Genomic DNA, 23,970 nt, shown 5'->3' on the forward strand with positions numbered 1-23,970 from the left:
AAACTGATCTAAGAGGTTAGCTGATTCCCCAGAAGTAATACACAGGTCTTAGTGAAGAGAGTTGCAGGCTTTAGCCCAGGCCTAGTTCCTGAGGTTTGAGATATCTGAATACAAGGGTCCAACCTATGGTCCAGTCAGTTAGCAGGTTGCCAGTGTTTGCTTTCAATGGGTTTTAACCTTTCACATTCCATACAAATGATCTAAATAATGGGTTAGGAAATTTGAGGTAGTGTGATTTAAATAATTATCTTCATTTTCTTTTTCTTGTTAGATATGTTTCTATTGTGTTTATTTTGGGGGTGGTGTTTGGGCCACACCCAACAGTACTCGGGGGAGCTCAAGGAGCCAGATGAATTCCAAACCTGCATGTTTCCATCCAGCCCTAACACGTGTTTTCTTTTTTTTTTTTTGGTTTTTTGGGCAACACCCGTTTGATGCTCAGGGGTTACTCCTGGCTAAGCGCTCAGAAATTGCCCCTGGCTTGTGGGGGACTGTATGGGATGCCAGGGGATCGAACCTCAGTCCTTCCTTGGCTAGCGCTTGCAAGGCAGACACCTTACCTCTAGCGCCACCTCACTGGCCCACACATGTGTTTTCTGTCCCTTTGGAAGGAAAACAAACATTGCCCTTTAAGTATTAAATATTAGCATTGCAAATGTCATGTGAATACAATGCCCTTTTTTATTATTATTTGTTTGTTTGGTTTTGGTTTTTGAGCTACACCTGGCCGAGCTCAGGGGTTATTCCTGGCTCTATGCAGAGAAATCACTCCTGGCAGGCTCAGGGGACCATATGGGATTCCAGGACTCAAACCTGGCTCCATCCAGGGTCGGCCACATGCAAGGCAAATGCTCTACCGCTGTGCTCTCTGGCCCCTCAATGTCCTTTCGATCTTTAATTTTATTTATTATTTTTAGTCGGGGCCACATCTGGGATTCTACTCAGGACCTTGCACATGCCAAGCCCAGATCTTTAAAAACAAGGTATTATATTGTATCTGAACTTGTAACAAGTTACCCTCTTGCTTTTCCATAATTGCTATCATGTTGTATATATTGTTTAGAAACATGCATGGGCCATTCAAAAACATTCTGAAATCTCCATCTGCAAACTAGAAGCCAATCTTATCTGTTCTGATTGTGGCTTGAAACTAGATGAGCACTTCACCATTCACTCTGCATCTTCTGTGAACAATCTCTGAGAAAGTGATCTGGGTCTGTCATGAACAACCTTTGGCTCTATGGGCCTGCCTGGTGCTGGGCATTGACCTTAGGCAAAGTCAATGCCCTCTGTGCAAGGCATGTGGCTCACCTCACTGACCCGGGTGCTGAAATGCTCTGGAACCTCAGGTTCAAAAGCTGTCCCCTCACCCTCAAGCTTTGGGACTCTTGCCTTGGGTCCAGGATCTCAAACAATACAGAACTTCCCTGGGGTTGGGTAAAAATATGGAACCTGCTGGAGAAACAAGCCCATGGCCCCTCCTATTTACATCATCCCTCACACCACCTGAGCATCATGGTAATTTGACCTCAGATGAGACCTTAGACAAAAGCTCATATAAAATTGATGAACAGGCAAATTCACACAGGTGTGTATCAAGGGAAGGAATGGAACTCAAATTTTGATAATATAAAACACACACACACACACACACAACAGTGACTCCCCCATCACTGTCCACATCACAGGGTTTCTCTCCTCCCACCCCCACACACAACCCCCCCACACATCACTATGAAGGGTTTGGGGGCTACTCTACTTTGTCTATCACTTGCCAAGCTATTTGGGAGCTGGAAAGTGAGTGTGGCCCTGGGCTGGGCCACACTGTGGGTGGAGAGTCTAGGGATGAATCAGGGAGGGAGATAAAAGCTCTTCAAAACAAGTTAAGCCCTTTAGAGCAGAGGAGCAAACCTGAACAACTCTTAACTCTCTTCCAAGCAGCGTGAGGGAAGCAAAGGGCTCTTTCTACCCTGATCAAATATTGGCCTGTGTGCTCACTGGCCTGGGTTGAGGCTGAAGGGCCAGAGCACCGAGCACTCAGTGTTTGCAGAGCAATTACTGTCGGGTGCTAGGCCTCTTAGGTGGGATTGGGAAACCACCTTTCGAGGAGCTGGAGCTGCAGCGAAACTTCCGGTCCTTCCAGGAGGCAAGGAAATGGGGAGCTAGGCCTCAGAGGAGATATATCACCGGGAAGGAGCTGAGTGAGATTTACAGAGGCCACCTCTGAGGAGACAACAGAGCCCCATTGGCCCTCCTCCTCCTCCTCCCCTTCATGGCGCTGCTGAGAAGTCCAAGCTCTCTAGTACCCAACAGTCTTGACCTTAGGCCTCAGCTCAGCAGCTCCCTCAGGGCCAGGTCCCTTTCTAGGTCAGATAGGGTTGAGTGGAGGATTATTTTTAGAAGAGACCCATTTGCTCTTAGAGACCAAGAGCCTTTCTGTCTCTCCTCCCTGCTCCCAGCGTGACACCCCAGCTGCCCTCAGAAGCCCTCTCTCTCTCTGGGCTGACCTGGTTTCCAGAACAGGTGACAGGATGCCCAGGAGAACTGAGCGGCTCTGTGAATGGCACAAGTCACTGCAGAACCTTCTTCCTCCCCTTTGGGCCTCCAAAAGTATTTAGAGGGCAACTGGGGAGGGCTTGGGACACTCTGGGGAGTTGGGGGCAGGGCAGAAAGCCAGATCAAGCCAGTTGTGTGTCCCAGATGATCGGAACAGCTTGGTCCCTTAGAAATTTTCATGGTGATGGGGGTCGAAGAGATAGTATGGAGGAAGGGTGTTTGCCTTGCATGCAGAAGACGGTGGTTCTTCCATCCGGTGTTGCATCCCATATGGTCCCCCAAGCCTGCAAGGAACGATTTCTGAGCATAGAGCCAGGAGTAACCCTTAAGTGCTGCCGGGTGTGACCCAAAAACAAAACAAAACAAAACAAAAAAAGAAAGAAAGAAAAAGAAAAAGAAATTTTCATAGTGACAGAAGTATTTGACCTATGATGTGCCCGGAAATGAAACAACTGAAATCTTCCTCTTTTTGTTTTGTTGGGGTTTTGTTGTTGTTGTTATATTTGTTTGTTTATGGGCCACATGTGGCAGTACTCACGGCTTACTCCTGGCTCTCTGCTCAGGGATCATTCTTAGCAGGGTTCAGGAGATCATATGGGGAGCTGAGGAAGGAACCCAGGTCAGCCATTATACACCCTTTGCACTATTGCTCCAGTCCTTAACTGAAAATCTTAAAAGTCTAAAGAGATGGTTGGCTTACATGTATGTGGTCAACTGCAGTTTAAGTCCTAAAACGGCACAAAACTGAGCACTGTTAGGAGTGGCTTCTGAGCAGGGAATCAAAAAAGCACCACCAGGTATGCTTTCCCCTTAAAAATTTTTTAAAAACCCACAAAAATGTTGGGGCTGGAGAGATAGCACAGCGGCGTTTGCCTTGCAAGCAGTCAACCCAGGACCTAAGGTGGCTGGTTTGAATCCCGGTGTCCCATATGGTCCCCCGTGCCTGCCAGGAGCTATTTCTGAGCAGATAGCTCAGGAGTAACCCCTGAACACCGCCGGGTGTGGCCCAAAACAAACAAACAAAAAAACCCCACAAAAATGTTATCTTTAAAATTTCTCACAAGTGTCAATGTCATTAGATGCATGTGGCTATAGCTCCCTCAATAGAGTGCAGTGTCTGGGGATTCCAGCAGGATTCCAGGGAGCTGGGTTCAGCACATGGCCACTGAGGAAGAGGAGGCAGAACAAAAGTCTGAAGGTCAAGGCAGAAGAGGGTGTGTAGGGTAGAGGTGAAGGTCATATCCTAGTGCCCTTGACAGGGGTTTCAGGGATGCAAATGACCAAAAAGATGACCAACATTGGCTATGTACATTCTTGTGTTCAACTGAGGAGTGCTTTCATTAGAGGCACCATAGATTCCCAAGTTCAACAACAAAATAACTCCTGATGTGTCAGATAAAACTTTTTCAGGGCTGAAGAGATAGTACATTGGTTAAGGCATTTGCCTTGCATAAGCCTGATCCAGGTTCAATCCCAGGCAACCTGTATGGTCCAGAAAATTGCCAGGAGTGAACCATGAGAACAGAGCCAGGAGTAACCTCAGAGCATCTCTGGGTGTGACCAAAAAAATGAAGAAAAAAAAAAGGCAAAAATCTCCTTTTTCCCAGGGGCCAAGGACAAGAGTACAGGGGTATAGGCTTATATACCCTCTACACAGCTGATCCCTATTTGAATTCCAGCACCACAAGGTCCCCTGAGCATAACAAGGTATAGTCCTGTAAATGCCAGAATTGCTGGGTGGCTCATATAATCTCCAACATTACAGACCCTGCGCAGCACCAAATCCTTGGACCCTGCTTTAAACTGCTTACCAGGTTGGCTGAAAATCACCAGGACAGGCCCCTCGGTCTTCTAGGAACCACTTTGGAGACTCTCCCTCCAAAAGCATACCACTTTTCAGGGGAATCTGTAGATTTCAGAATATAAGGTTTCCATATAACCTGTCTATGGTAGTTTTCTTTGTAGCATTTGGAATAGTATAAAATAGTATCATGTTTCTTTCTTATTTTAGGGCTATACCCAGCAGTGGTATTCCGAGGTCATTCCTGGCTTTGCACTCAGGAGTTACTCCCAGTAATGGTGCTCAGGGGACCATATGGTGCCAGATACTGAACACAAGGGCTCCCATGTGCAAAGCTCTGCGCCAGCCCTCTGAGTCATCTCCTAGCCTACAATTTTTTTTCTGAACCTAAAATCTGTCTTCTCTCACTAAGCTGAAAGTCTCATAAAAGCTGGAATGAGATCTGCTTTGTGCTCACTAATAAATTCCAGAGCCTGGTGTACCTTCAGAAACACAGAAGTCAGATAAGCACTGAATATGGCTAGATGAAGGATGGATGGGTGGATGGATAATGAATATATGATGGATGAATAGATAGATGGATAAATGGATGGATAGAGGAATGGATGAAAGTATGGATGGAAGGATTGGGTGGATAAATAAGTAGAGAATGAGTGGATGAGAGATGGATGGGTGGGTGATGAATAGATCATGAATAGACGGACTGGTGGATGAATGGATGGGTGGACAGTGAATGGATGGATGATAGATAGATGATAGATGGATTGATGGATAGATGATGGGTAAATAAACGATGGATAGATGAATGGGTGGATGGATGGGTGGGTGGTTGAGTTGATAGATGGGTGGATTAATGATAGATGGATGCATGGATGGATGGACAATGGGTGATTAGATGCTGGACTAATGCACACAGAAATAAATGTGGGGCCTGAGCAATAGCACAGCAGTAGGGTATTTTCCTTGCAAGCTGCCAACCTAGGTTTGACCCCCGCCAACCTATATGGTCCACTGAGCCCACCAGAGGCAATTTCTGAGTGCGGAGCTAGGAATAACCCCTGAGCGCTTCTGGGTGTGACCCAAAAGCAAAACAAAACAAGACAAATGAGAGAAAGAAATGTACACATTTCATCTGCTAATTCCAATTCTCTAAAACAACCAAATCCCTCAAACTGGAGTGTGTGTGTTGCGGGGAGGGGATGGGTAGCTATATCACTCTGCACTGCTGATACCAATCAAATCATGTGGATCTCTTGGGGATACCTTTTCTGGAAGAAAGTCCTTCCTTCTCTAGGTCAGGCTGTCAGTACTTCAATCTAGTGTTTCTCTCATCAACAGTGCACAGTACTGATCTGGAGTCAACTTTCCCCACCAGATGCAGTTTCTAGAAAGGAGGGTCTTTTATCCTTTACCCACTCTGTGTTTTCAGCACATGCCAATTTTCTCCTGAAAAAATGTCACCAGTGTCAGCCCATCCTCCCATCGGGCCAGCCTAACTGACTCATCTTTGTGTTTGGTCCTTGGAATCTTACAGTTGGCTGCTGACAGAATCATAAGAAAAAAATACAGGACTCAATAAAATTTAAATTTCAAATAACTGACTCATTGCATTAGTATTAAGTATGACCTGTATGATATTTAGAATCTATGTATACTTAAAAAAAATAAAAGGCAGGGATGAAAAACAGCTCAAAGGGCCAGAGCAGATGCTCAGTGAAAGGTCTTGGCTGGATCCCCACACCACATGGTCCCCCACTCACTCAGTACCACTTAGAAGGACCCACCCCTTTAAGAGCACCGAATGTGACCCCAAATCAAACTAATTAAAAAGTAGGGATTGCTTCTCTGAAATTCAAATATAATTGGATAGTTTATTCAAGGCCTTGAAAGAAGCAGCCAGCAAATGGAGGGAAAAGTATGGGGGTAAGAGGGAAAACCTCTTAGCTGAGTCTGGTTCTGAAGCTCAGGTAGCATGGAAGGTATGTGGGGTTTCAATCCCCAATCACCAACTGCTCCCCTCAAGATTCCTCAGTACCCTGCACACACTCATGACTCATGACTCCTCTTCATTCGAGAAATACACCAAGAATGAGCACTGCCAGAAACACCTAGAATTCATTTACATATCTGATTCTGAATTAAGTCTTGGTCACTGCATGCTCAAAAACCTTTCACTATGGTCATAGTTTATTGTGCCCAACTGAAAAGTGAGGCTGTGGAGGGCTCTTGCGGGGTCTAGGTCACTTTGAGGAGCCTCTACCTTTCCTGGGATCTCTCATCTTGTCCCGTTCCTGCCCACTGCCCTACCCCCAGACTGGCTGCACCATTGCATGCCAAGATCAGACCTGGCAAAAGCTTTAGGATATTAACTCAAGAGGTGTCCTCTGTAGTTATGTTTGCATCCAGGCTAGGGGAAACATAGGGGACTATGTGAGTGGGAAAACTGTAGACTCTACCTGGGAGAAGTGGAGAAACCAGTAGCCTTGAGGGTGTGGCTCTCACTTGAGGCTGTGGAGTGGAGGACAAACCAGGGTTGGCCATCCTGATTGAAGAATGAGGACCCCAGATAACACAGGAATCACTTTCCTGTGATATGGTGAAGAGCTAAGAGTCCAGGGCTCCTCCAGGAAGAGAAGAATCCACTGGAAGAAGAAGCAGCAGAGAGAGCCAAACTAGGCACAGGAAAGCCAATAATGCTGGGTGCCTAGGAGTCCCTCAGAGAGGCATCCACACCCAGTGTCAATATCTGAAGACTCAGATAAAGCCTCTGATGAATGGTGTTGGAGAAGTTAAAGACATGAATGAGGATCAAGAAGCTGAGCTTGGCAGTGCCTGACAGGCAGAAAACAGCACACACTGGTCTGTGATGGGCCTTCCAGTGGATTTCCACAGAGGGTCCAGAACCTGGGAACAATATAATCCCCATGGAGCAGATCATAGGGAAGAGGTGAAGGTATCTATGTACTGTGGACACTAGCTCTTCCAGGGACTTAGATGAGAGAGCACAGAGGTCACCCGTGATGCCATTAACTCTGACCATGATGTGTGAAGAGCAACCTGGGTCCACTCATGTACCCTCACCACAGCCCTGGGGTAGCACCAGGATGGCACCACTACAGAGAAGAGAGTTTCCTCCCCTCCTGAACCCACCAGGATCCCGGCCAAGGTGAGGCCTGCCCAGGAATTAAAGACTAAACCAATGCTTCTCAACTGGGGGCCAGGATAGTCCATAGGAGAAAATTGTGTCAATGAGTTTAGAATGAGTTTGGAAGAGGATCACACTGGAAACCAACTGAGAAAGGCACCTCCCATGATGGGTGCCAAGGGCCTCACTGACAGAAGATGGCACATGCATTAGCAGTGTCCATGGCTCTTTCTCCACAAGAGTCCCCCAACTTTGAGGGTGAGTGGATAACTGAGAAGAACTTTCCATTAGGTTCTCGCCAAAGCATGATGTCGGGAGATCTGTAAAATGGGTTCTCAAAGATGCTGTGCAGGGTTAGATTCCAAACAGTTCCCATCCATCCTCTCCACAGTGGGTCTCCAGGGCAGCCATGCGTGACTGTATTCTTGAGTGGGCCCCTCCCCACATGGGAATCGCGGGGTCCCCAGACCCTGGCAGGAGGGAGCAGCATTCCTTTCCTGTGAGATTCTATACTTGGAGGGGGTGGGGAGAAAGTTCTGACTTGAGAGTTTCTACTGGCTACCAGACACCCCTCCACCCTGGCTCATCAATGAGTCCTTTCAGGGTTCCCTCTCCCCAACTAAGTTATCATTTCCTGTTCAGCACACTAACCCATTGATGGGGTATCAGCAAATCCTACCAGTTTATGCCGGAAGGAGCCAAGGAGATTGGACAGGAATTGAAGGGGAAAGAGGAAGAAGGAGGGAGGGCAAGGAGTGGCTTTCAACCCTGTACTCAATGGATATTCAATCCCATATTGTTGGATTAAAGGGGATTTGTGACACAGGAAGCTGGATCGCCTTTAGTTCATCTCATGTGGGAGAGCATTAAGGACAAGGAAACAAAGATACCAAGGGACATATGTGCAGGCCGGGTCTTGCCAAGATCGGTCTCCACCAAAGGCCTATACAGGAAGCAGCAGCTGTAGGTCATGAGGACCAAAAGTAGACTCTCTGTTGTTGTTGTTGTTGTTGTTGTTGTTTTTTATTGTTCCGAACCAGGCTCAACAGCCCTGAGGAAGAATCTAGAACATCTCTACTGTCCAACTCACAAAGATTTTTGCCTCAAACCTGTGAATAGTCATGCCTAAACCATATGACCCAGGCATGTTGACTGGTCCAGATAGGATACCTGATGCAGAGACATGACCAGACCATCTCTCTGCTGTTGAAAAACACAAGACAGAATTCAGAAGCTATGACAGCCAAGTGCTTCAGGATAAAAGGCGACAGGGCTGCAGACAATGAATGTCCAGAGAGAAGCAGAGGGGAACAGCCCAGATTTTGGGGATTCCTGCAGTCCTCTGAATCACTTCCCTTTTCCCATCTGACAGTGTGTGAACTTCCCTGTTTAACCTTCCAACTAGAGACAATGTCAGCCAGCATGCATGGAAATCGTGCAAATGCAAAGAGTCAGAGCCAACTTAGTTGGCATCAAGGAAAGTGCCTGCAGTAGAACTGTGGAATCCCAACTGCCCCTGTGTATGTATATCAGAGACACACAACACATACAGACAACACACACAGATAGAGTGGCCAGAGCCTTATTTGGTCAGGCAGACACAGTGGTATGCCCACTGTGGTATGTAGTTCAAGAAGTTGCTTATTTTCTGTTTCAGCCTTTTCTGTGTGTTTGCTTTTCTTTGGCTGCAGTGATGTGACAGCTTGTATCTCCCCCTGGATGTTTACAGATTCATGTCTGTTCCTGTACAGAGCACCCACTGCCATCCCTCACCTCTTCATTCTAGCTTCCAGATCCTCCAACTCAGCAAAAGGGGACAAAACAGGATTGTTAATACTGTAGGAGAAAGCCTACAAAGCCCTGAGTGTCTGCCTGCAACATCCAAGATGGAGCCACACCGGCTCAGCTCAGCTCAGTTGCTGAGGTTCCCTCACTGGCCTTCAGCTCCAACCCAAACTCTGTGGCTTAGAGACTTATCAGTGCATGTGATTGGGGAGGGATATGGGCTGCTGTGGGTAGAACCAACACCAGCAGTGCTCAGGCCAACTCACCTGCAGGTCAAAGAACTTGCTGTACCTCCGGTAGATGGTCTGGGATGTGGAGTCGGACCAGGTCACATTGATGATGTATACCTAGGGTGGAAAGGAAAAGCAGGTAAAGTGATTAAAGCAGGAACAGGCATCACTTAGTGGAACTCAGAGGCTCCATGCTAGCACCATTTTTTCCCTTTCTTGTTCCCAAGGTCAGTAGATGTGCCACATCCATGGCTAAATACACACACACACACACACACACACACACACACCCTCACTAGAGAGACATTTACTAACATATTAAGAATGATCTTCCTAAGAAAGTAGTATTACCATGGCTATTATTTCCTTCTCTTTGTTTTCTAGATTTTATACAATGAACCTATAAGAAATGAGTAAGTAGCTGATTTCCACTGGTTCTCAAATTTGAGAACAAATACAATTCCACAAGGACTCTTCTCTCATGGCAGCTGTCAGGGCCACAACTTGAAATTCTGCAGAAGTCAAAGTGGATTCAAACAAGCACTTCATCTGATTTGTTTGATTAATTAAGTTTTGGTTTGGGGCCAGACCCAGCATTGCTGGTAGGGGTGAGAGATATTGGACAGGAGATTGTACAGGCCAGAGGATTGAACCTGAGACTCATGCATTCATAGTATGTGCTCTAGCCCTCTGAGTCATCTCTCCAGCCCTTTATCTTTTCTCTCCTGGTGGGGGGGGGGGTATACTTGGCAGTGCAGGAGGAGCTGCATTCTCTGATTAGTGCTAACAGGTGCCTAGTACTTGGAAAACCATGTGATGCCCTGAATCAAGCCCAAGTTTCCCATGTACAAAGTATGTGCTCTACTCTGAGTAAGTTCCTGGTCCTATTTTTTTTTTCAATTTTAATTTTTATTGTTTCTTTTAGGGCTCACAGCAAGAATGAACAGAAAACACAGAGCTTTTCTATTCCTCTTGCTCCCTATATTATTCACCACCCACTTCTCCATATACCTGTTAAAATAAGGCAGCTATATATTTTTATTAATTAATTAATTTTTTTTTGTAGTACCAGAAGTCAATCCCAAGTTCCATGTGACAATGAAAGCCTTGGCTTTATCACTGAGCCCAGACTCAACTCTGGCACCTAGACAGATTTTTTTTCTTTTTTTTTGCTTCATTTGATCTTTGAGTAGTACCTGGGATATTATTTCCAGATAGAAGCTTGGGGATGGATCATTCCTGGCAATGTTTGCTTGGGGAATCTTGTGGTGTTAAAGACTGAACTCTGGCCTTCTAAATACAAAGCATGTGTTCCCACTCATTGAGGCAGCTCTCTGGTTCTGAGTGACTGTATGTTTAATAAACTACTCCAGCTCCCCCCCCCCCCCCACACACACACACACTGATTCTCAGGACACACTGATAAGCACTTCAGGAGCCAATAAGCATGGCACAGAGATGCAATTCACTTTGGGATCCCCAAGTCTTAGCTCAGCCTCTGGCAGAGAGCAGACATACTAAGCATTTTGCTCTGCAAAGCAGGCCCTGCAGCTGATAGGTTTCAGGAGAGATTTTGATGCAGGGAAGATGAGGAAACCTCTGAGATGCAGCTGTTTTAGGACCCCATTCTCTTTTTTCTTTTTCCTTTGGTTTTTGGGTCACATCCGGCAGTGCTCAGAGTTACTCCTGGCTCTATGCTCAGAAATCATTCCTGGCAGGCTCAGAGGACCATATGGGATGCCAGGATTTGAACTACCATCCTTCTGCATGCAAGGCAAATGCCTTACTTCCATGCTATCTCTTTGGCCCCTAGGACCCCATTCTCAATGCTCAATCGAGCCCCTCATACTCAGGATGTACACCCCTTTTACCTTAACCCACACTGAGGACTTGCCCTCCTGAGAGAAGCCTTGGGAGAGGAAGGGGTCCCTTTACTTCTGCACTCGAGTTTCCACTCTGGCTCCTACTGCTGCATCTCTAGGGACAAGGTTCAGGGACACACGGAGATGCAGGACCCCTCACTTCTTCCTCAGGAGAGGCTGAGCGCCCTTGTGGGGTCTCAGTGCCACAATCCACACTGGGATCCCAGTGGAGTTTTCTTAAAGTGCAGGCCCCTGAGTCTCTGCCTAAGGACTTGGGTTTCATCAGTCCTGCTGGGAATGTGTGGGCTGGGAGGCCTTCTTGGAGAAGGAGATGTTAGCCTGAGAAGCGGTCACTTCTGTCAGTATCGGGGCCGACTTGGCTGATGCTTGGGGCAGCTAATCACCTACTATCTCTAAACACCAAGAACTGGGCTGCCTCAGTAGAAGGTTTTCCTTGTCCTGGTCTATGGGTTCATGATCAAGTGAGATCCATTCCCTGCAGGCAGATGCATGCTTCCCATTGTAACCCACATGATAGAGGGAACCCCAACTTCTTTTGCAGGGACAACATCAGGGGATCCCATCATGGAACCCCACCTCATCCAAACCTAATCAGCTCACAAAGCCTTCACAAATCCCTTCTCACCAAGGATTAGAGTTTGAATATAAAAACTGTGGGGAGAAGAAAACATTCAATGTAGACCAGGGGTTTCTGCACTCTGGGGAGTGAGAATTCAAGGGCTTCTCTGAACACAATGAGAGAAGTCACAAAGTCATTAGCCCATATAGTATGGAATGTTTGTACAAAATGCACCCAGGAGAGGGTCACAGCAAAGCAAACGGTTCCGAGTGGTGCCTCCAGCACTCCCTCCCAAGAGGCACTGGCAGCATATTTAAGTGAGCCTAACGCGATTAGTAAAAGCCATCCCCATGCTCATACGCTCAAATGAACCATGGAGGACAGAGCACACTGACTGTGCTTCAGTCATCAGCTGTAAAAACTACTCAGCCACACTGGGAAAAGCCTTCACACAATCTTCTACCCTAGAGCGGGCCACCCTATTATCCTTTTGAACAGGAGGAAGCAGAGGCTCAGAGAAACTAAGGCGATCACACAGCTAGAAAAACATGGACTTGAACCCAGGGTATGCTGAGTCCACCCTCCATGTTCTTGTCGACAGTGGATATCCAGGTCTCTCTCTACAGCACATGTGGCTGCGTGGATCCACTGGATGAGCATCTAAACTAAAACCACAGCAGACTGAAGAGTCCATATATCCTTCACTTCAGGGGTGGGGGAGTCTAGAAGAACAAAGGGGAATCATGTCAATCCTGAGGGCCCAAGGCCAAGAAGAGACAGAACCAGGAGGGCCCAGACAGAAGTCAGCATTCAGGAATGCTACAAAACCAGACCAAAAACCAGCTTCCGGGTCTATGGGTGGGGGGTGCTCTGGGATTTTCACAGGGTCACGACCCACCTCAAGCCCCTGCTGTGCTGATTCCCACCTACTTCCCCCTCCCACAAGCATCTCCCCTGCAGAGATACCCCCACCCTAAGGCTCTCTTCAAGGTGGCAGAGCCATGGGGGAAGGGGGCCCTGCACTGGCCTGTGGACCCTTCCGAAGCAGCTGCCTCCCCATCAGCCAGCACAGTCAGTGGAGGACTTAACTGGGGCTTAGCAGGACCTGTGCTCCTGCTCCAGTAATTAGGGTCTTCCCTTCCCTTCCCAGGAAGCTGGGAGGTCTCTCTTTTTCTTGCAGAGGTGTCGTCTACAATCCAGGATGATGATTTGGCAAGAAAGGGGCATCATCAAGGCAGCAGGAGAAGAAAGTGATGTCGGCTGCAATGGGAGAAGGTAATGTGCCCACTCAGGACCCTCCCTCTGGACTGTGAGATCTCAGCCCAGCCTCTCAGACCCTCAGTCACCACGCACAGTTCTCAGGTGACTGGCTAGCCCTCGCCTGTGGGTTAGCTCATAGGTATTCTAGCCTTTTGCAGTGAGACCCCAACATTCCAATTCCCCATCCAGGACCAGAAAAGGACATGAACAGAGTAGCCTCCCCTGGGAAAGATGCTCCCCCTTTACTCTTTCTAGAGAGCCAAAAAGTCCTTGGGAGACAAGATCTCCAAAGATGCCTCTGGGAAATGGACAGAGGGCCGGAGTGAGGAGGGATGGTAAGGATCCCTGCTATCAGCCAACAACCAGGACAGGGTTATGCATCTTCCACCCCTCAAAAGCATTTTTCTCCCTGCTGGGTAAAGAGTTGTTCCTGCTAACATTCTACATCCCACTCCCATGCCCTGAGCGAGCCCAAGGGAGACTCGGAGGTAGAAAAGTGAACCCTCCTCCTCGGGTTCTCTGGCACTCACATACCCTCAACCCCCATGCAGGGCCAGTCCACCTACTGGACAGTTTAAACCCTGAGTCTGCAGGCCAGAGACATCCAGGCAGATAAGCCCAGAGGACTGTCTCCAGGCCCCTTCCTCCCTTCTGCAGGAGGTTCTTCTAAACTTTCCAAGTCTGAGATTATCACCCCAGATAAGCAACTGGGTACACAAAATCCAGCCTAAGCCCAGGCCAGCCCCTGCCGAGTTTCCCAGCTCCAGGCAGATCCTGAAGGCCTGGGAACCCTAGCGATAAACCTCAGAGAGAGGCAGCAGGTGGAGGGGAAGGGGGACAGGGCAGAGGTCAGCCCAGACAGCCAGCTCTGTTTACTGGGCCTGTGCCACGGGCCCCGATAAACTCTCCTCGGGCCCCAGAGCCATGGAGATAACATTACCCGGCAGCTGGCTCTCCAGAAAGGTTTGGCAATTAAACATCCTGCTTCCACATACTTGACTTGGCTTATATTTCCCCGGTGGAGTTTCTCTTCCTTCTGGGTTTTAAAGGCTACTGGATTCTTTACCTTCCATCTCTACCCCTACTCTGGCCAGCACAGGCAGATGGCAGGCGCCGAGGAACCTTGCCAGAGACCAGTGACTGTCCGGCTGTCTCTAAGTCTCAGGTTCTCCTGTAGCACTTAAGCCCCCTCTGCACCCCACCACAGATGCTGCTCTGGCCCCACAGCCTGACTCCGAGGCTATGCTGGGCCACTTGCCGTCTGCTGAGCTCATCAGGCCTTAAAAGGGTCCACTGTCTTCCTTTTAACAAAATGCTCTGGTGTAAAGCAGGTTCACAGTTGACAGAGTGTGGGGCAGTGTGAGCTGGATCTGGCATCTGGGGTGTCACCCATGAACCACTAAGGTTATGGCCCGGTCACCTTACAAAGACTGAGGACCTGCCCCAGGTTTATGTGGAAGGAGCTTCCTGGCACCGCCTATGCTGGTGAAAAGGGCAGTGAGATGTCAGGGCAGGAGGACATGTGGAGGAAAAAGGGCATATGTGCTGTCCTGGCCCTGCTCTCTGAGGCTTGCTGTGCCCTGGACCCCAGCCAGCTGCCTCTGGCCCCAGGCCAAACAGAACTCAATGTCAACCTCCTTCACCTGCTCAGACCATCACTGGGCAGGAATTGAAGGTTGTTACACACAGCTGTACGAGCACTGCCCAAAAGCCATACGATCCGGGGGACACATGGGGATGAAATCTGACCAACGTGCCACACCCCAAACTCAGCACTCTGCTCCAGAGCTGCATGCACAGAGAGGAAGGGGCTCCAAATCTTAACATGCACCCAGAAATCTGGGCCAGGACATCAGGAGGGTGGGTGCCATGTCACAGGATTTTTGGGTCACTCTCTCTCCTCAGCACCCAACTTGGCAGCTTCCCCGGATCCTCTGGAGCATGGGGGAGAAGAGAAGCTTCCTGCTGGATCACTTCAGGACATAAACCCTGAAGTCTGAACTAAATACACCCCGGCAGCCTGAAAGGGAGTTTACATTCAGGGAAAGGACACCAGGGTTGGCCTGGCTTCTTGCCAGCACTTTTTGCCAAAGCTGGAAAGAAGATGCTGGTGGCCCTGCGAAGGGATCAACTGCTCTGACCTCAAAGGGCCCCAGGTGTACCATCTCATCTCAGGGTTAGCAGAGCAGCCCAAAGTCCAGCTGATCCTCCAGAGCAGCTCCCAACCCCAGCAGAGCAGAGACCCCAGCTGTGCTCCCCGTGCAGTGCTGGCTGAATGCCTGGCCCGTGTCCTCTGAGCTGCGCTTGAGCTGGGTTCTGCTGCTCAAGGCTCATCTTGACAGCACCTGACTGACCCAGATGGAAAAGCACCCCCGCAGATTCCAACCCTGGTCTGGGTTCTGCGCTTAGCCCACCAGTGCTCCCCTCGGAGGTGCTTCATCAATATCTCACCAGGGCCAGTTATTCTCTGCCTTGGTGGACTCAGAACAACCCATCCCTGAGCACACACTGTGTTCTCTGTGCTTCAGGATCACTGTCTCTCCTTGCAACAATCATCCTCCCCTTTTCCCAGAGCAACCCCCCACCCTGAGGTCACAGGTCTCCTGGGTGCCCTGAAAAATCCCACAGGGTTTGAAATGTCAAAGAATGGGTGAACAGCCACACTTGGAGACAGTCCTACCCTGGGGCCAACACATCCAGCTCCAAGTCAGGGTGTTGGTCAACCCCAAACCCAGCCCATTAAAATCGAATCCCCAAAGCTATGACCGCTTGTGAAGTTTCTGAGCACAAACAGCTCAGGGTGTGGCCTCCAATAAATTTCAACCCCTCTTTGGGGTGGGCATTCATTCTTGGAGTGAGCTCTGCCAACCATTTACTTCCTGTGGGGCTGGGGTGCTCATCAATGCTGAGGAAGTTAGGCAAGGTCTGGAATCTATTCTGCCTGGTTTGAACAAGCCTGACCCACTGCAGGAGCAGCCAGTCTCTCTCTGAGCCATTGAATAGGAGCCAGTGGGCCAGAGCATTAGCACAGTAGGGCACTTGCCTTGCAGGAGGTCAAGCTGGACTCAATGCTCAGCACCCCAGAGCCTACCAGGAGTAATTAAATGCAGAACCCTAAACACCATCAGAGTTAGTCCCCAAACTAGCAGATAAGTAGGAGCCAACATGAGTGTCTCATTGAGAAGTGCAGTGAGGGGCTGGAGAGATAGCATGAAGGTGGGGCATTTGCCTTGCATGCAGAAAGATAGTAGTTAAAATTCCTGCATCCCATATGGTTCCCCAAGCCTGCCAGGAGCGATTTCTGAGCATAGAGCCAGGAGTAACCCCTGAGCGCTGCCAGTGTGACCCAAAAAACAAAAAGAGAGAGAGAGAAGCACAATAAAAACTGGCTCACTCCTCCTTACTCCCCATCCCACCCTCATAGGGCCTATTGCAGCTTGTGACACTCACAAGAGGTACCTTGGGTTGAGGAAGAACCCACCTACTTTGGTTTTCAGAGTTCAGGCATGGTCTCCACTGGGGCAGGCCAGACTGCCTGAGGACAGGTGTACAGATTTTCTTTCTTTTTTTTTTGGTTTTCGGGCCACACTTGGTGATGCTCAAGGGTTACTCCTGGCAATGTGCTCAGAAATCGCTCCTGGCTTGGGGGACCAAATGGACGTCAGGGGGATTGAACCGCAATCCATCCTAGGTTAGCCGCGTGCAAGGCAAATGCCTTACCGCTTGTGCCATCTTTCCGGCCCCTTGTGTACAGACTTTTGACCCTCCAGGGTGACTTATCAGAGTAATGGTCCTCATCCTCTTGTACCAGTAAGGTGCGCAGTGGAGAGGGCTGACACTAGTCTGGATATCGTGAGTCTAGAGGGGTATGTGTGCCCGGTGGGGTGATGGAGACTCACCCTACCCCAGGGATGGAGAGCTTGATGCATATTAGTGCTGGGGACCAGACTTCTAAAGATGCATTGAAACAAATATATATCCTCCCAAACCCCAATAGGAATAGGAAAGGATCCTATTGTGGGGCAAGCATGATGCAGTCCATTGAGTCTATAGGAAAGAGCTGGAAAGCCCAGTCTCATGCCTCTCTGCACCAATCAGTGACTGACAGGGGCCCACTGACCTAGACACAGACATCCTGCAAACGTGCCCCACGCCAGCGTCACACCCTGGAGGGCAAGGCAAAGGTTAATGCACACAGCTGGGTTTCCGCTTCCTGGGAAACACGGCGGCCAGGCAAGGCCAGGGGCCAGCAGCCTCCCCCGCACACGCAGCCTGCAGGGGAAGTGACCCCCGCCGCTTCCTCCCCACATCTGACACACTCACACCTTCCTCTCTGCTGTGCTCAGCAAAGCTCTACTTTGTTAGGAATTCCGGTTCCAAACAGATGGGACCCTGCTTCGGGGGTGATTCCAACCCAAACTTGTATTCTCTTTGACTTGGAAATTTTCTTTAACCACTTACCCACACAAGTATATGTGCCCACGTGCATATATCTGTGCCATGTGCATTTCCATGCACTGAGATGTTTGTCCATGGCAGCACCGTTTATAACAGCAAATGGAAAAAGTCTTAATTTTAACATGATCCAAAAAACCCAGCTCATAAAGTTGATCTTTCTGTATCTCTATGGGAGCATGTCCACGGTGTACTGAGAGAAGAGAAAAGGCTTGCACAGGAATGTGTATACAACACAATTACACTCACTTTAGAAGTTGTGTGTATGGAAATTTTAGAAGGGCGTGTCTGAGCCTGTCGTATACGTTTAAAAAATCTGGAAAAATAATCAAATGACAATATCAATGGCTATTTTGGGTGTGAGGAGAAACAGAAATGTTTTCACTTTCTACTCTATATATATTTCTACTCTATATTTCTGTTGTACATGTATAACCTTTATCATTTAAAACAAGATTCCCCTCTTAAAAGACAACAACCTTGTTCTCTCAGCCTGTCCATTGGCTCTGACAAATACTCATCGAACATCCAACAGATGCTCATTGTGGGGTGGGGTGGGGTGGGGATTGGATATATAGAGAAGTTCAAGTTCAATGTTGAGCTCTTAAGGCCCAAGTCTGCAAACCCTGTTTACAGTGCTTTCAAAACACTTTTGTCATTTCAGGATACAGTGGATAGGGCTGGCTGGCCCAGGATTGATCACCGGCATCTCCTATAGTGCCCCGACTAGAGGTAATTCCTGGATGCAGAGCCAAAAGTAACCCCTCAGAACTACTGAGTATGGCCCCAAAACAAAAATAAAGACCACTTCTGCTATTTCATTCAAAATCTTGGAAGATGGGGAGTTTTCCCAGTCCCCAGTGAGTCTATTAGTTGTTACAGGTTAAAAACTACTAAACTGGGGCTGGAGAGGCAGCATGAAGGTAGGGCGTTTGCCTTGCATGCAGAGGGTGGTTCGAATCTCAGCATCCCATATGGTCCTCTGTGCCTGCCAGGGGCGATTTTTGAGCATAGAGCCAGGAGTAACCCCTGAGTGCTGCCGGGTGTGACCCCCCCCCCAAAAAAGACAAAAACTACTAAACTAAATAATAAGAAAAAAGATCACTGTCTGAGCAGGAAAAGTACATTTCAGTAGAAAGTAACATTTTGTGCCATGAAGAGTAAACTGTCTTCAAGAAATCTATAATGCTGTCATCGCAGTAGGAACAAACCAATTTAGATGCCAAAGTGTTTTTGAAGCCACCTAATAATTTTCAGAAACAAAAGGAGTAACAAAAAGATCAATCAGCAACAAGAGCTTCATAAACCTTTTGACAATGACTTAATGACCTCAGTGAGAAATTTTCTTGTTCCTGTACTTAGTTTTTCCCTCCCTCCCACCCTTCCTTCCTTTCTATAATTTCATTCCCACTTACCTGGAAAAAATGTATTATGATCAACTATTAATACATGGCCTTTAAATAAAATAATTTATGTATGTAAATAAAAATACACCTAAGTGTATCACTAGTGCAAATACACAAAGGTGAAAAAACTGGACATTCATTGCTGATATGACAAATAGAAGTAAATGACAGCTCCTTAGGGAGGGTCTGGGTGGGGCTCTGAACTTCTGTTCTCCCAGCTTCTTGAAGGATCTCTCCTTCCTGGGAGCCGGGAGTCTAGCAGGAAGAGGTTTGGCAGGCCCACGCCATGCCGGAGGCCTGCTTGGCCAGGCCTAGGGGCGGGTGCGGGATTTGGGTAACCCCAGCACCCCTCTGCCGCCTTGCTCCAGATCTCCAGGGCTTCCCCGGGCCACACCCCTGGGCAAGCCGGTGAGTTGGGTCCCTTGGTGGAGTTTGAAGGTACCCTAGGCCTTCCCCCACTATCCATGCGGCTCCTTAGGGAGGGTCTGGGTGGGGCTCTGAACTTCTGTTCTCCCAGCTTCTTGAAGGATCTCTCCTTCCTGGGAGCCGGGAGTCTAGCAGGAAGAGGTTTGGCAGGCCCACGCCATGCCGGAGGCCTGCTTGGCCAGGCCTAGGGGGTGGTGCGGGATTTGGGTAACCCCAGCACCCCTCTGCCGCCTTGCTCCAGATCTCCAGGGCTTCCCCGGGCCACACCCCTGGGCAAGCCGGTGAGTTGGGTCCCTTGGTGGAGTTTGAAGGAACCCTAGGCCTTCCCCCACTATCCATGCAGCTCCTTAGGGAGGGTCTGGGTGGGGCTCTGAACTTCTGTTCTCCCAGCTTCTTGAAGGATCTCTCCTTCAAGCAGGAGGAGGTTTGGCTGGCACTGGTAATCTCTGTCCAGTCTACATTTTCAAAATCGCGCGGGGGCGATAGCACAAGAAACATTAATAGTACTCTCACAAGAAACATTAATAGCACTCACTATCATTGAATTATGTTTTTATGTATGCAGAATGTCCATTTTGTACTCTGCCCTTTTGCATACCCCTTCATAAGTTCATATTTCTCTTTAACTTCTTTAACTCCTATCATCATTACTCCTTTTTTACCCTTTCTAACTTAAGTACTGTTGAGTCCTAATTCACAGACCAAAGTGGTGCCGTAGAGTTAACACCCACCCAACTATTTTTTTTTTTTTTTTTTTTTTTTTTTTTGGTTTTTGGGCCACACCCGTTTGACGCTCAGGGGTTACTCCTGGCTATGTGCTCAGAAATCACCCCTGGCTTGGGAGGACCATATGGGACACCGGGGGATCGAACCGCGGTCCATCCGCTTGCAAGGCAGACACCTAACCTGTAGCGCCACCTTCCCGGCCCCCCACCCAACTATTTTAAAAGGCATAAAAAGGACACATATCTTTTCAACATTTTATGGGTGTTTTCTTTGACGGCTATAACTTTTGCTAAATACTTTCTTATACAGTGATGATCCCCCCCATGTTTTTTATCTTCTCTTTGTGAACTGCTCAATATGGAATTTGGTGTGAAAGAATCCCTCAGTTTAATACTTATGTTTGAACCAAGTCATGGGTCTTGTTGGAAATGTTCTTATGCCCCCATATATCTGATAGCACCACGTGGCTTTATATCTTGTTTGCGTAGGCACAATAACATAGGAAAATACTATACATACCAATAAGTTCTTATCTAATAGAAATGGGAACTCACAAATCTTGTAGTGCAATGAGACCTTACACCCTGAACATTGACATAAAGACCTGGCACAGGCCTCAGAAGAATGGGCATTCTCCATTTACCCCTTGATCTACAGAAGACATTTACAAAACATCCAAGGTTGTATATAACATCACCCGGAGGCATTCCTGTACCAGGGACGACCCTATAGCTGCTCAGACATCGATCTACTCAAAAGAGACATCCCTTAACACTGAGAAGACAACAAGAACAATGACCTGTTTACTGGACAGGGCTTGCTGTATTGCCCCTTTATGGTGAGGTTTGTCTATAACATCACCTGGAAGCAATCCTCTACCACGGAAGACCCTACCACTGCTCAGACATCGTCCTGCTCAAAAGAGACTTCCCTTAACACTGAGAAGACTTAACAACAACAACCTGCTTACAGGACAGGGCTTCCTGCATTCCCCTTTCATGGTGAGGTGAAACGAAAAGGCACTCCACATCATGACTTCAATGTAGGACATGCAGATTCCAGAATCTTTAATACAGAAACATGAGACCAACAACAGAGACTGTGTGATAAGTGTGTTGGCGCTACGGACAATGTCTTGGAGCGAACGATAACTTTCCTGAGGCCTAGAGCTGGTCTTATGCCAGGAAACTACAGGGGTAGGATCTCTTTGTATTTAGGCCAAGGCTATTCCTTTCCATGCCTCTCATATTTTGGTGGGCCTATGCAAACAACAATTGCCACTCTAACACCGTTTTTACTGTGCTCCTTTGACTCTAATCCTTAAAACACACCCACTTAAAATTTGAGGTTAACTTAAGCTAATATGCATGTACATGGAAATGTAAAAAATACTATGCCTCTAATGTTTAAGGAGTTACGTAAGTTTGATGGCTTTAGATTGCCTTGTGTGCTGTTAAGAAATAATATAATGTGCTACAATCTGGGGACTTGAGGGAAAAAGTAATTGCACATGGATTCTGTTTTATTTATCTTAACTTTCTTTGGTGAAAATTCAAAGTTAAGATATCAGCAAGGGGACTTCTTCTGATAATTATGTTATGGGTGATTGTCCTTCCACTGTAACTTTACCTTATCCTCTTTCTTTGCATCTTTTGTTGTCATAATTCATAATAAAAAAAATTATAAAAAAAAAAAAAAAAAAAAAGAAGTAAATGACAACCAAAATGGCCATGTAAAAGTGAATAGCCAAATAAACCTTAGCACAAGCATAAATAAAATACTTCCCATGAGTCAAAAAGGAGTGTTGTCAGCATGCACTAACATAAAGAAAAGATGCAAGACTACCTGTGAGTGAAACAAGCTGCTGGACTAACAGAGACGAGGAGAGTCTTATTGTGAACATATAGGTAGTGACAGATTCATAGAAGGATAAACACCAAAGGCTCCTGATATGGTCACCTCTGTGGAAGAGATTGTGTTGGGCGGCAGACAAGTAACCAAAGAGAACTGACCTTTAGCAGTTAGCTGCTAAGATGGAGGAATACGTTGTACTTGTGTAACTAAAATTAAATTTCAATAAATAAAAATACATAAAAGAGCGTTCCCACCACCATGATCCCCAAAAGAGAAGGCTAGTAAAAATTTATATTCAGTGCTTTGCTTCAATGTTCTACCTCCAGTTTGGGTGGTTTTAGTTTTGTTTTTGTTTTTTGGGTTTTATTTTGTTTTGTTTTGTTTTTTTGAGTGCTGGATGTGGGAGCACTCCCAACAGTTCTTGGAGGGCCTGAGGTTTGGTGCTCTGGCCTGGGAATGCCGGAAGCCATTAGGGTTGTCCCAGCTGTACTTAGTGTCACCGGGAGCTGGTTAGGTGACAAATGCAGGGTCATACAGTCCTTTGAGCTATCTCCTGCCCCAGTCTCCTGTTCAGCAAGGCGCACACAGCTCACGGGATTTAAGACAACAAGCGCACAGGCATTCATTTGTTTTGAGCCTGGGCGGACTTTCCTTTCTCTGGCAGTCTCTAGCTACCCCCACCTCCGTGGGGTTTACACCAGTGACTGAGGGTCAAAGTTCAGCGCTTCACAGCTCTAGCAGGAACAGCTGAAAGAATTATAGGTGCTGAGCCCAGAGAAGACATTAAGAGACTGACACGAGACAGCTGCTGCAAATATTTACCGACTATCAGTAAGGGAGGATCCACTTAGCTGTATTCAAAGGGAGGTACCGGACAGTGAGTGCAAAGGTCTTTGCCAATGCCAGAACTTGCCCACAGGAGACATTTCAGAACAGAGGTGCTGTTTTGGGAAGGCACCGGATCATTAGAGAGTCTGAGAAGTTACTGCAAAGGCCTCCAGTGATGAAGCCCTCCACCTTCCAGCCCTACTGAGGCCAGACACACTTAGCAAGTTCTAGCGAAACTCAGCGGAATGCACTTATTTAACAAAAAGCAGCTTTCTGTGCTCAGCAAACAGAGTTGAAGCACCTGCAGGATAGCGGGCCCTGTGTTAGGTGCAGGATGCCTGGCAGAGGGCAGAAAGAATCAATGTCTCATGGCCCAGCGAAGTGCAGAGTCAGAAAATGGTAGCAAAGGATGCGACTCTTTTAGATGGTCAGAGCCAGTGTGGATTTTGGAGTCAGAATGTTGGAGCTGAGCCCTGAACACCAAGACAACACGGCTATCCCACTGCAAAGATGGGTGGGATCACAACTGTATTTTTGGGACGGGGGAGGGGTTTTGAGGGGTACATACCTAGCAACGCTCTGAGACTACTCCCAGTTCTGAGCTTGGGGGAAGAGGGATTACTCTGCAGTGCTCAGGAGACCTTGCAGTGACAGGGACTGAACCTGGGCTTTCCAGATGCGAAAAATGCACTTAGCCCAGTGAACCATCTCAATGGCTCGGCGGACCTCTTTTTTTTTTTTTACTTGATTCAAAACCTGGAAGGGAACTTGTTCTCACATCAGAGACAAAGATAAGCTCAAATGAAATCAGACCTCAAGAGAATGATAAAGCTAAAAAAAAGTCTGAGGGAAAAAAGCCTAGCATGGATTTTCATTATCACAGACCAGTCCATGGCTTCAAAGAAAGACAGGACACTAAAAGGAGAACAAGAAAGGAAAAGATAAGGGGGGGCCAGAATAGGACACTGGCTTAGAAAGGGCTTGTCTCACAAGCACATGGTCACAAATTCAAATCCCTAGTGTGCTACTTGCACCCAGCACAATCCTGGGAGGGCT

The 23,970-nt window shown here is 47.7% G+C and overlaps 1 protein-coding gene across 2 annotated transcripts in view; it reads right to left on the reverse strand.

Moving 5' to 3' along the window:
* The window catches only part of SH3PXD2A (SH3 and PX domains 2A), a 209,086-nt gene that overhangs the window by 142,313 nt on the left and 42,803 nt on the right, over positions 1–23,970 (reverse strand). For both annotated transcript variants that reach the window (XM_049790804.1, XM_049790805.1), the window contains exon 2: positions 9,554–9,634. In XM_049790804.1, coding sequence (XP_049646761.1) covers positions 9,554–9,634 — 81 coding nt within the window. The remainder of the gene's footprint in view (positions 1–9,553; positions 9,635–23,970) is intronic.

The sequence above is a fragment of the Suncus etruscus genome, chromosome 17 (assembly GCF_024139225.1).
Source record: "Suncus etruscus isolate mSunEtr1 chromosome 17, mSunEtr1.pri.cur, whole genome shotgun sequence".
Classification (NCBI taxonomy): Eukaryota; Metazoa; Chordata; class Mammalia; order Eulipotyphla; family Soricidae; genus Suncus; species Suncus etruscus.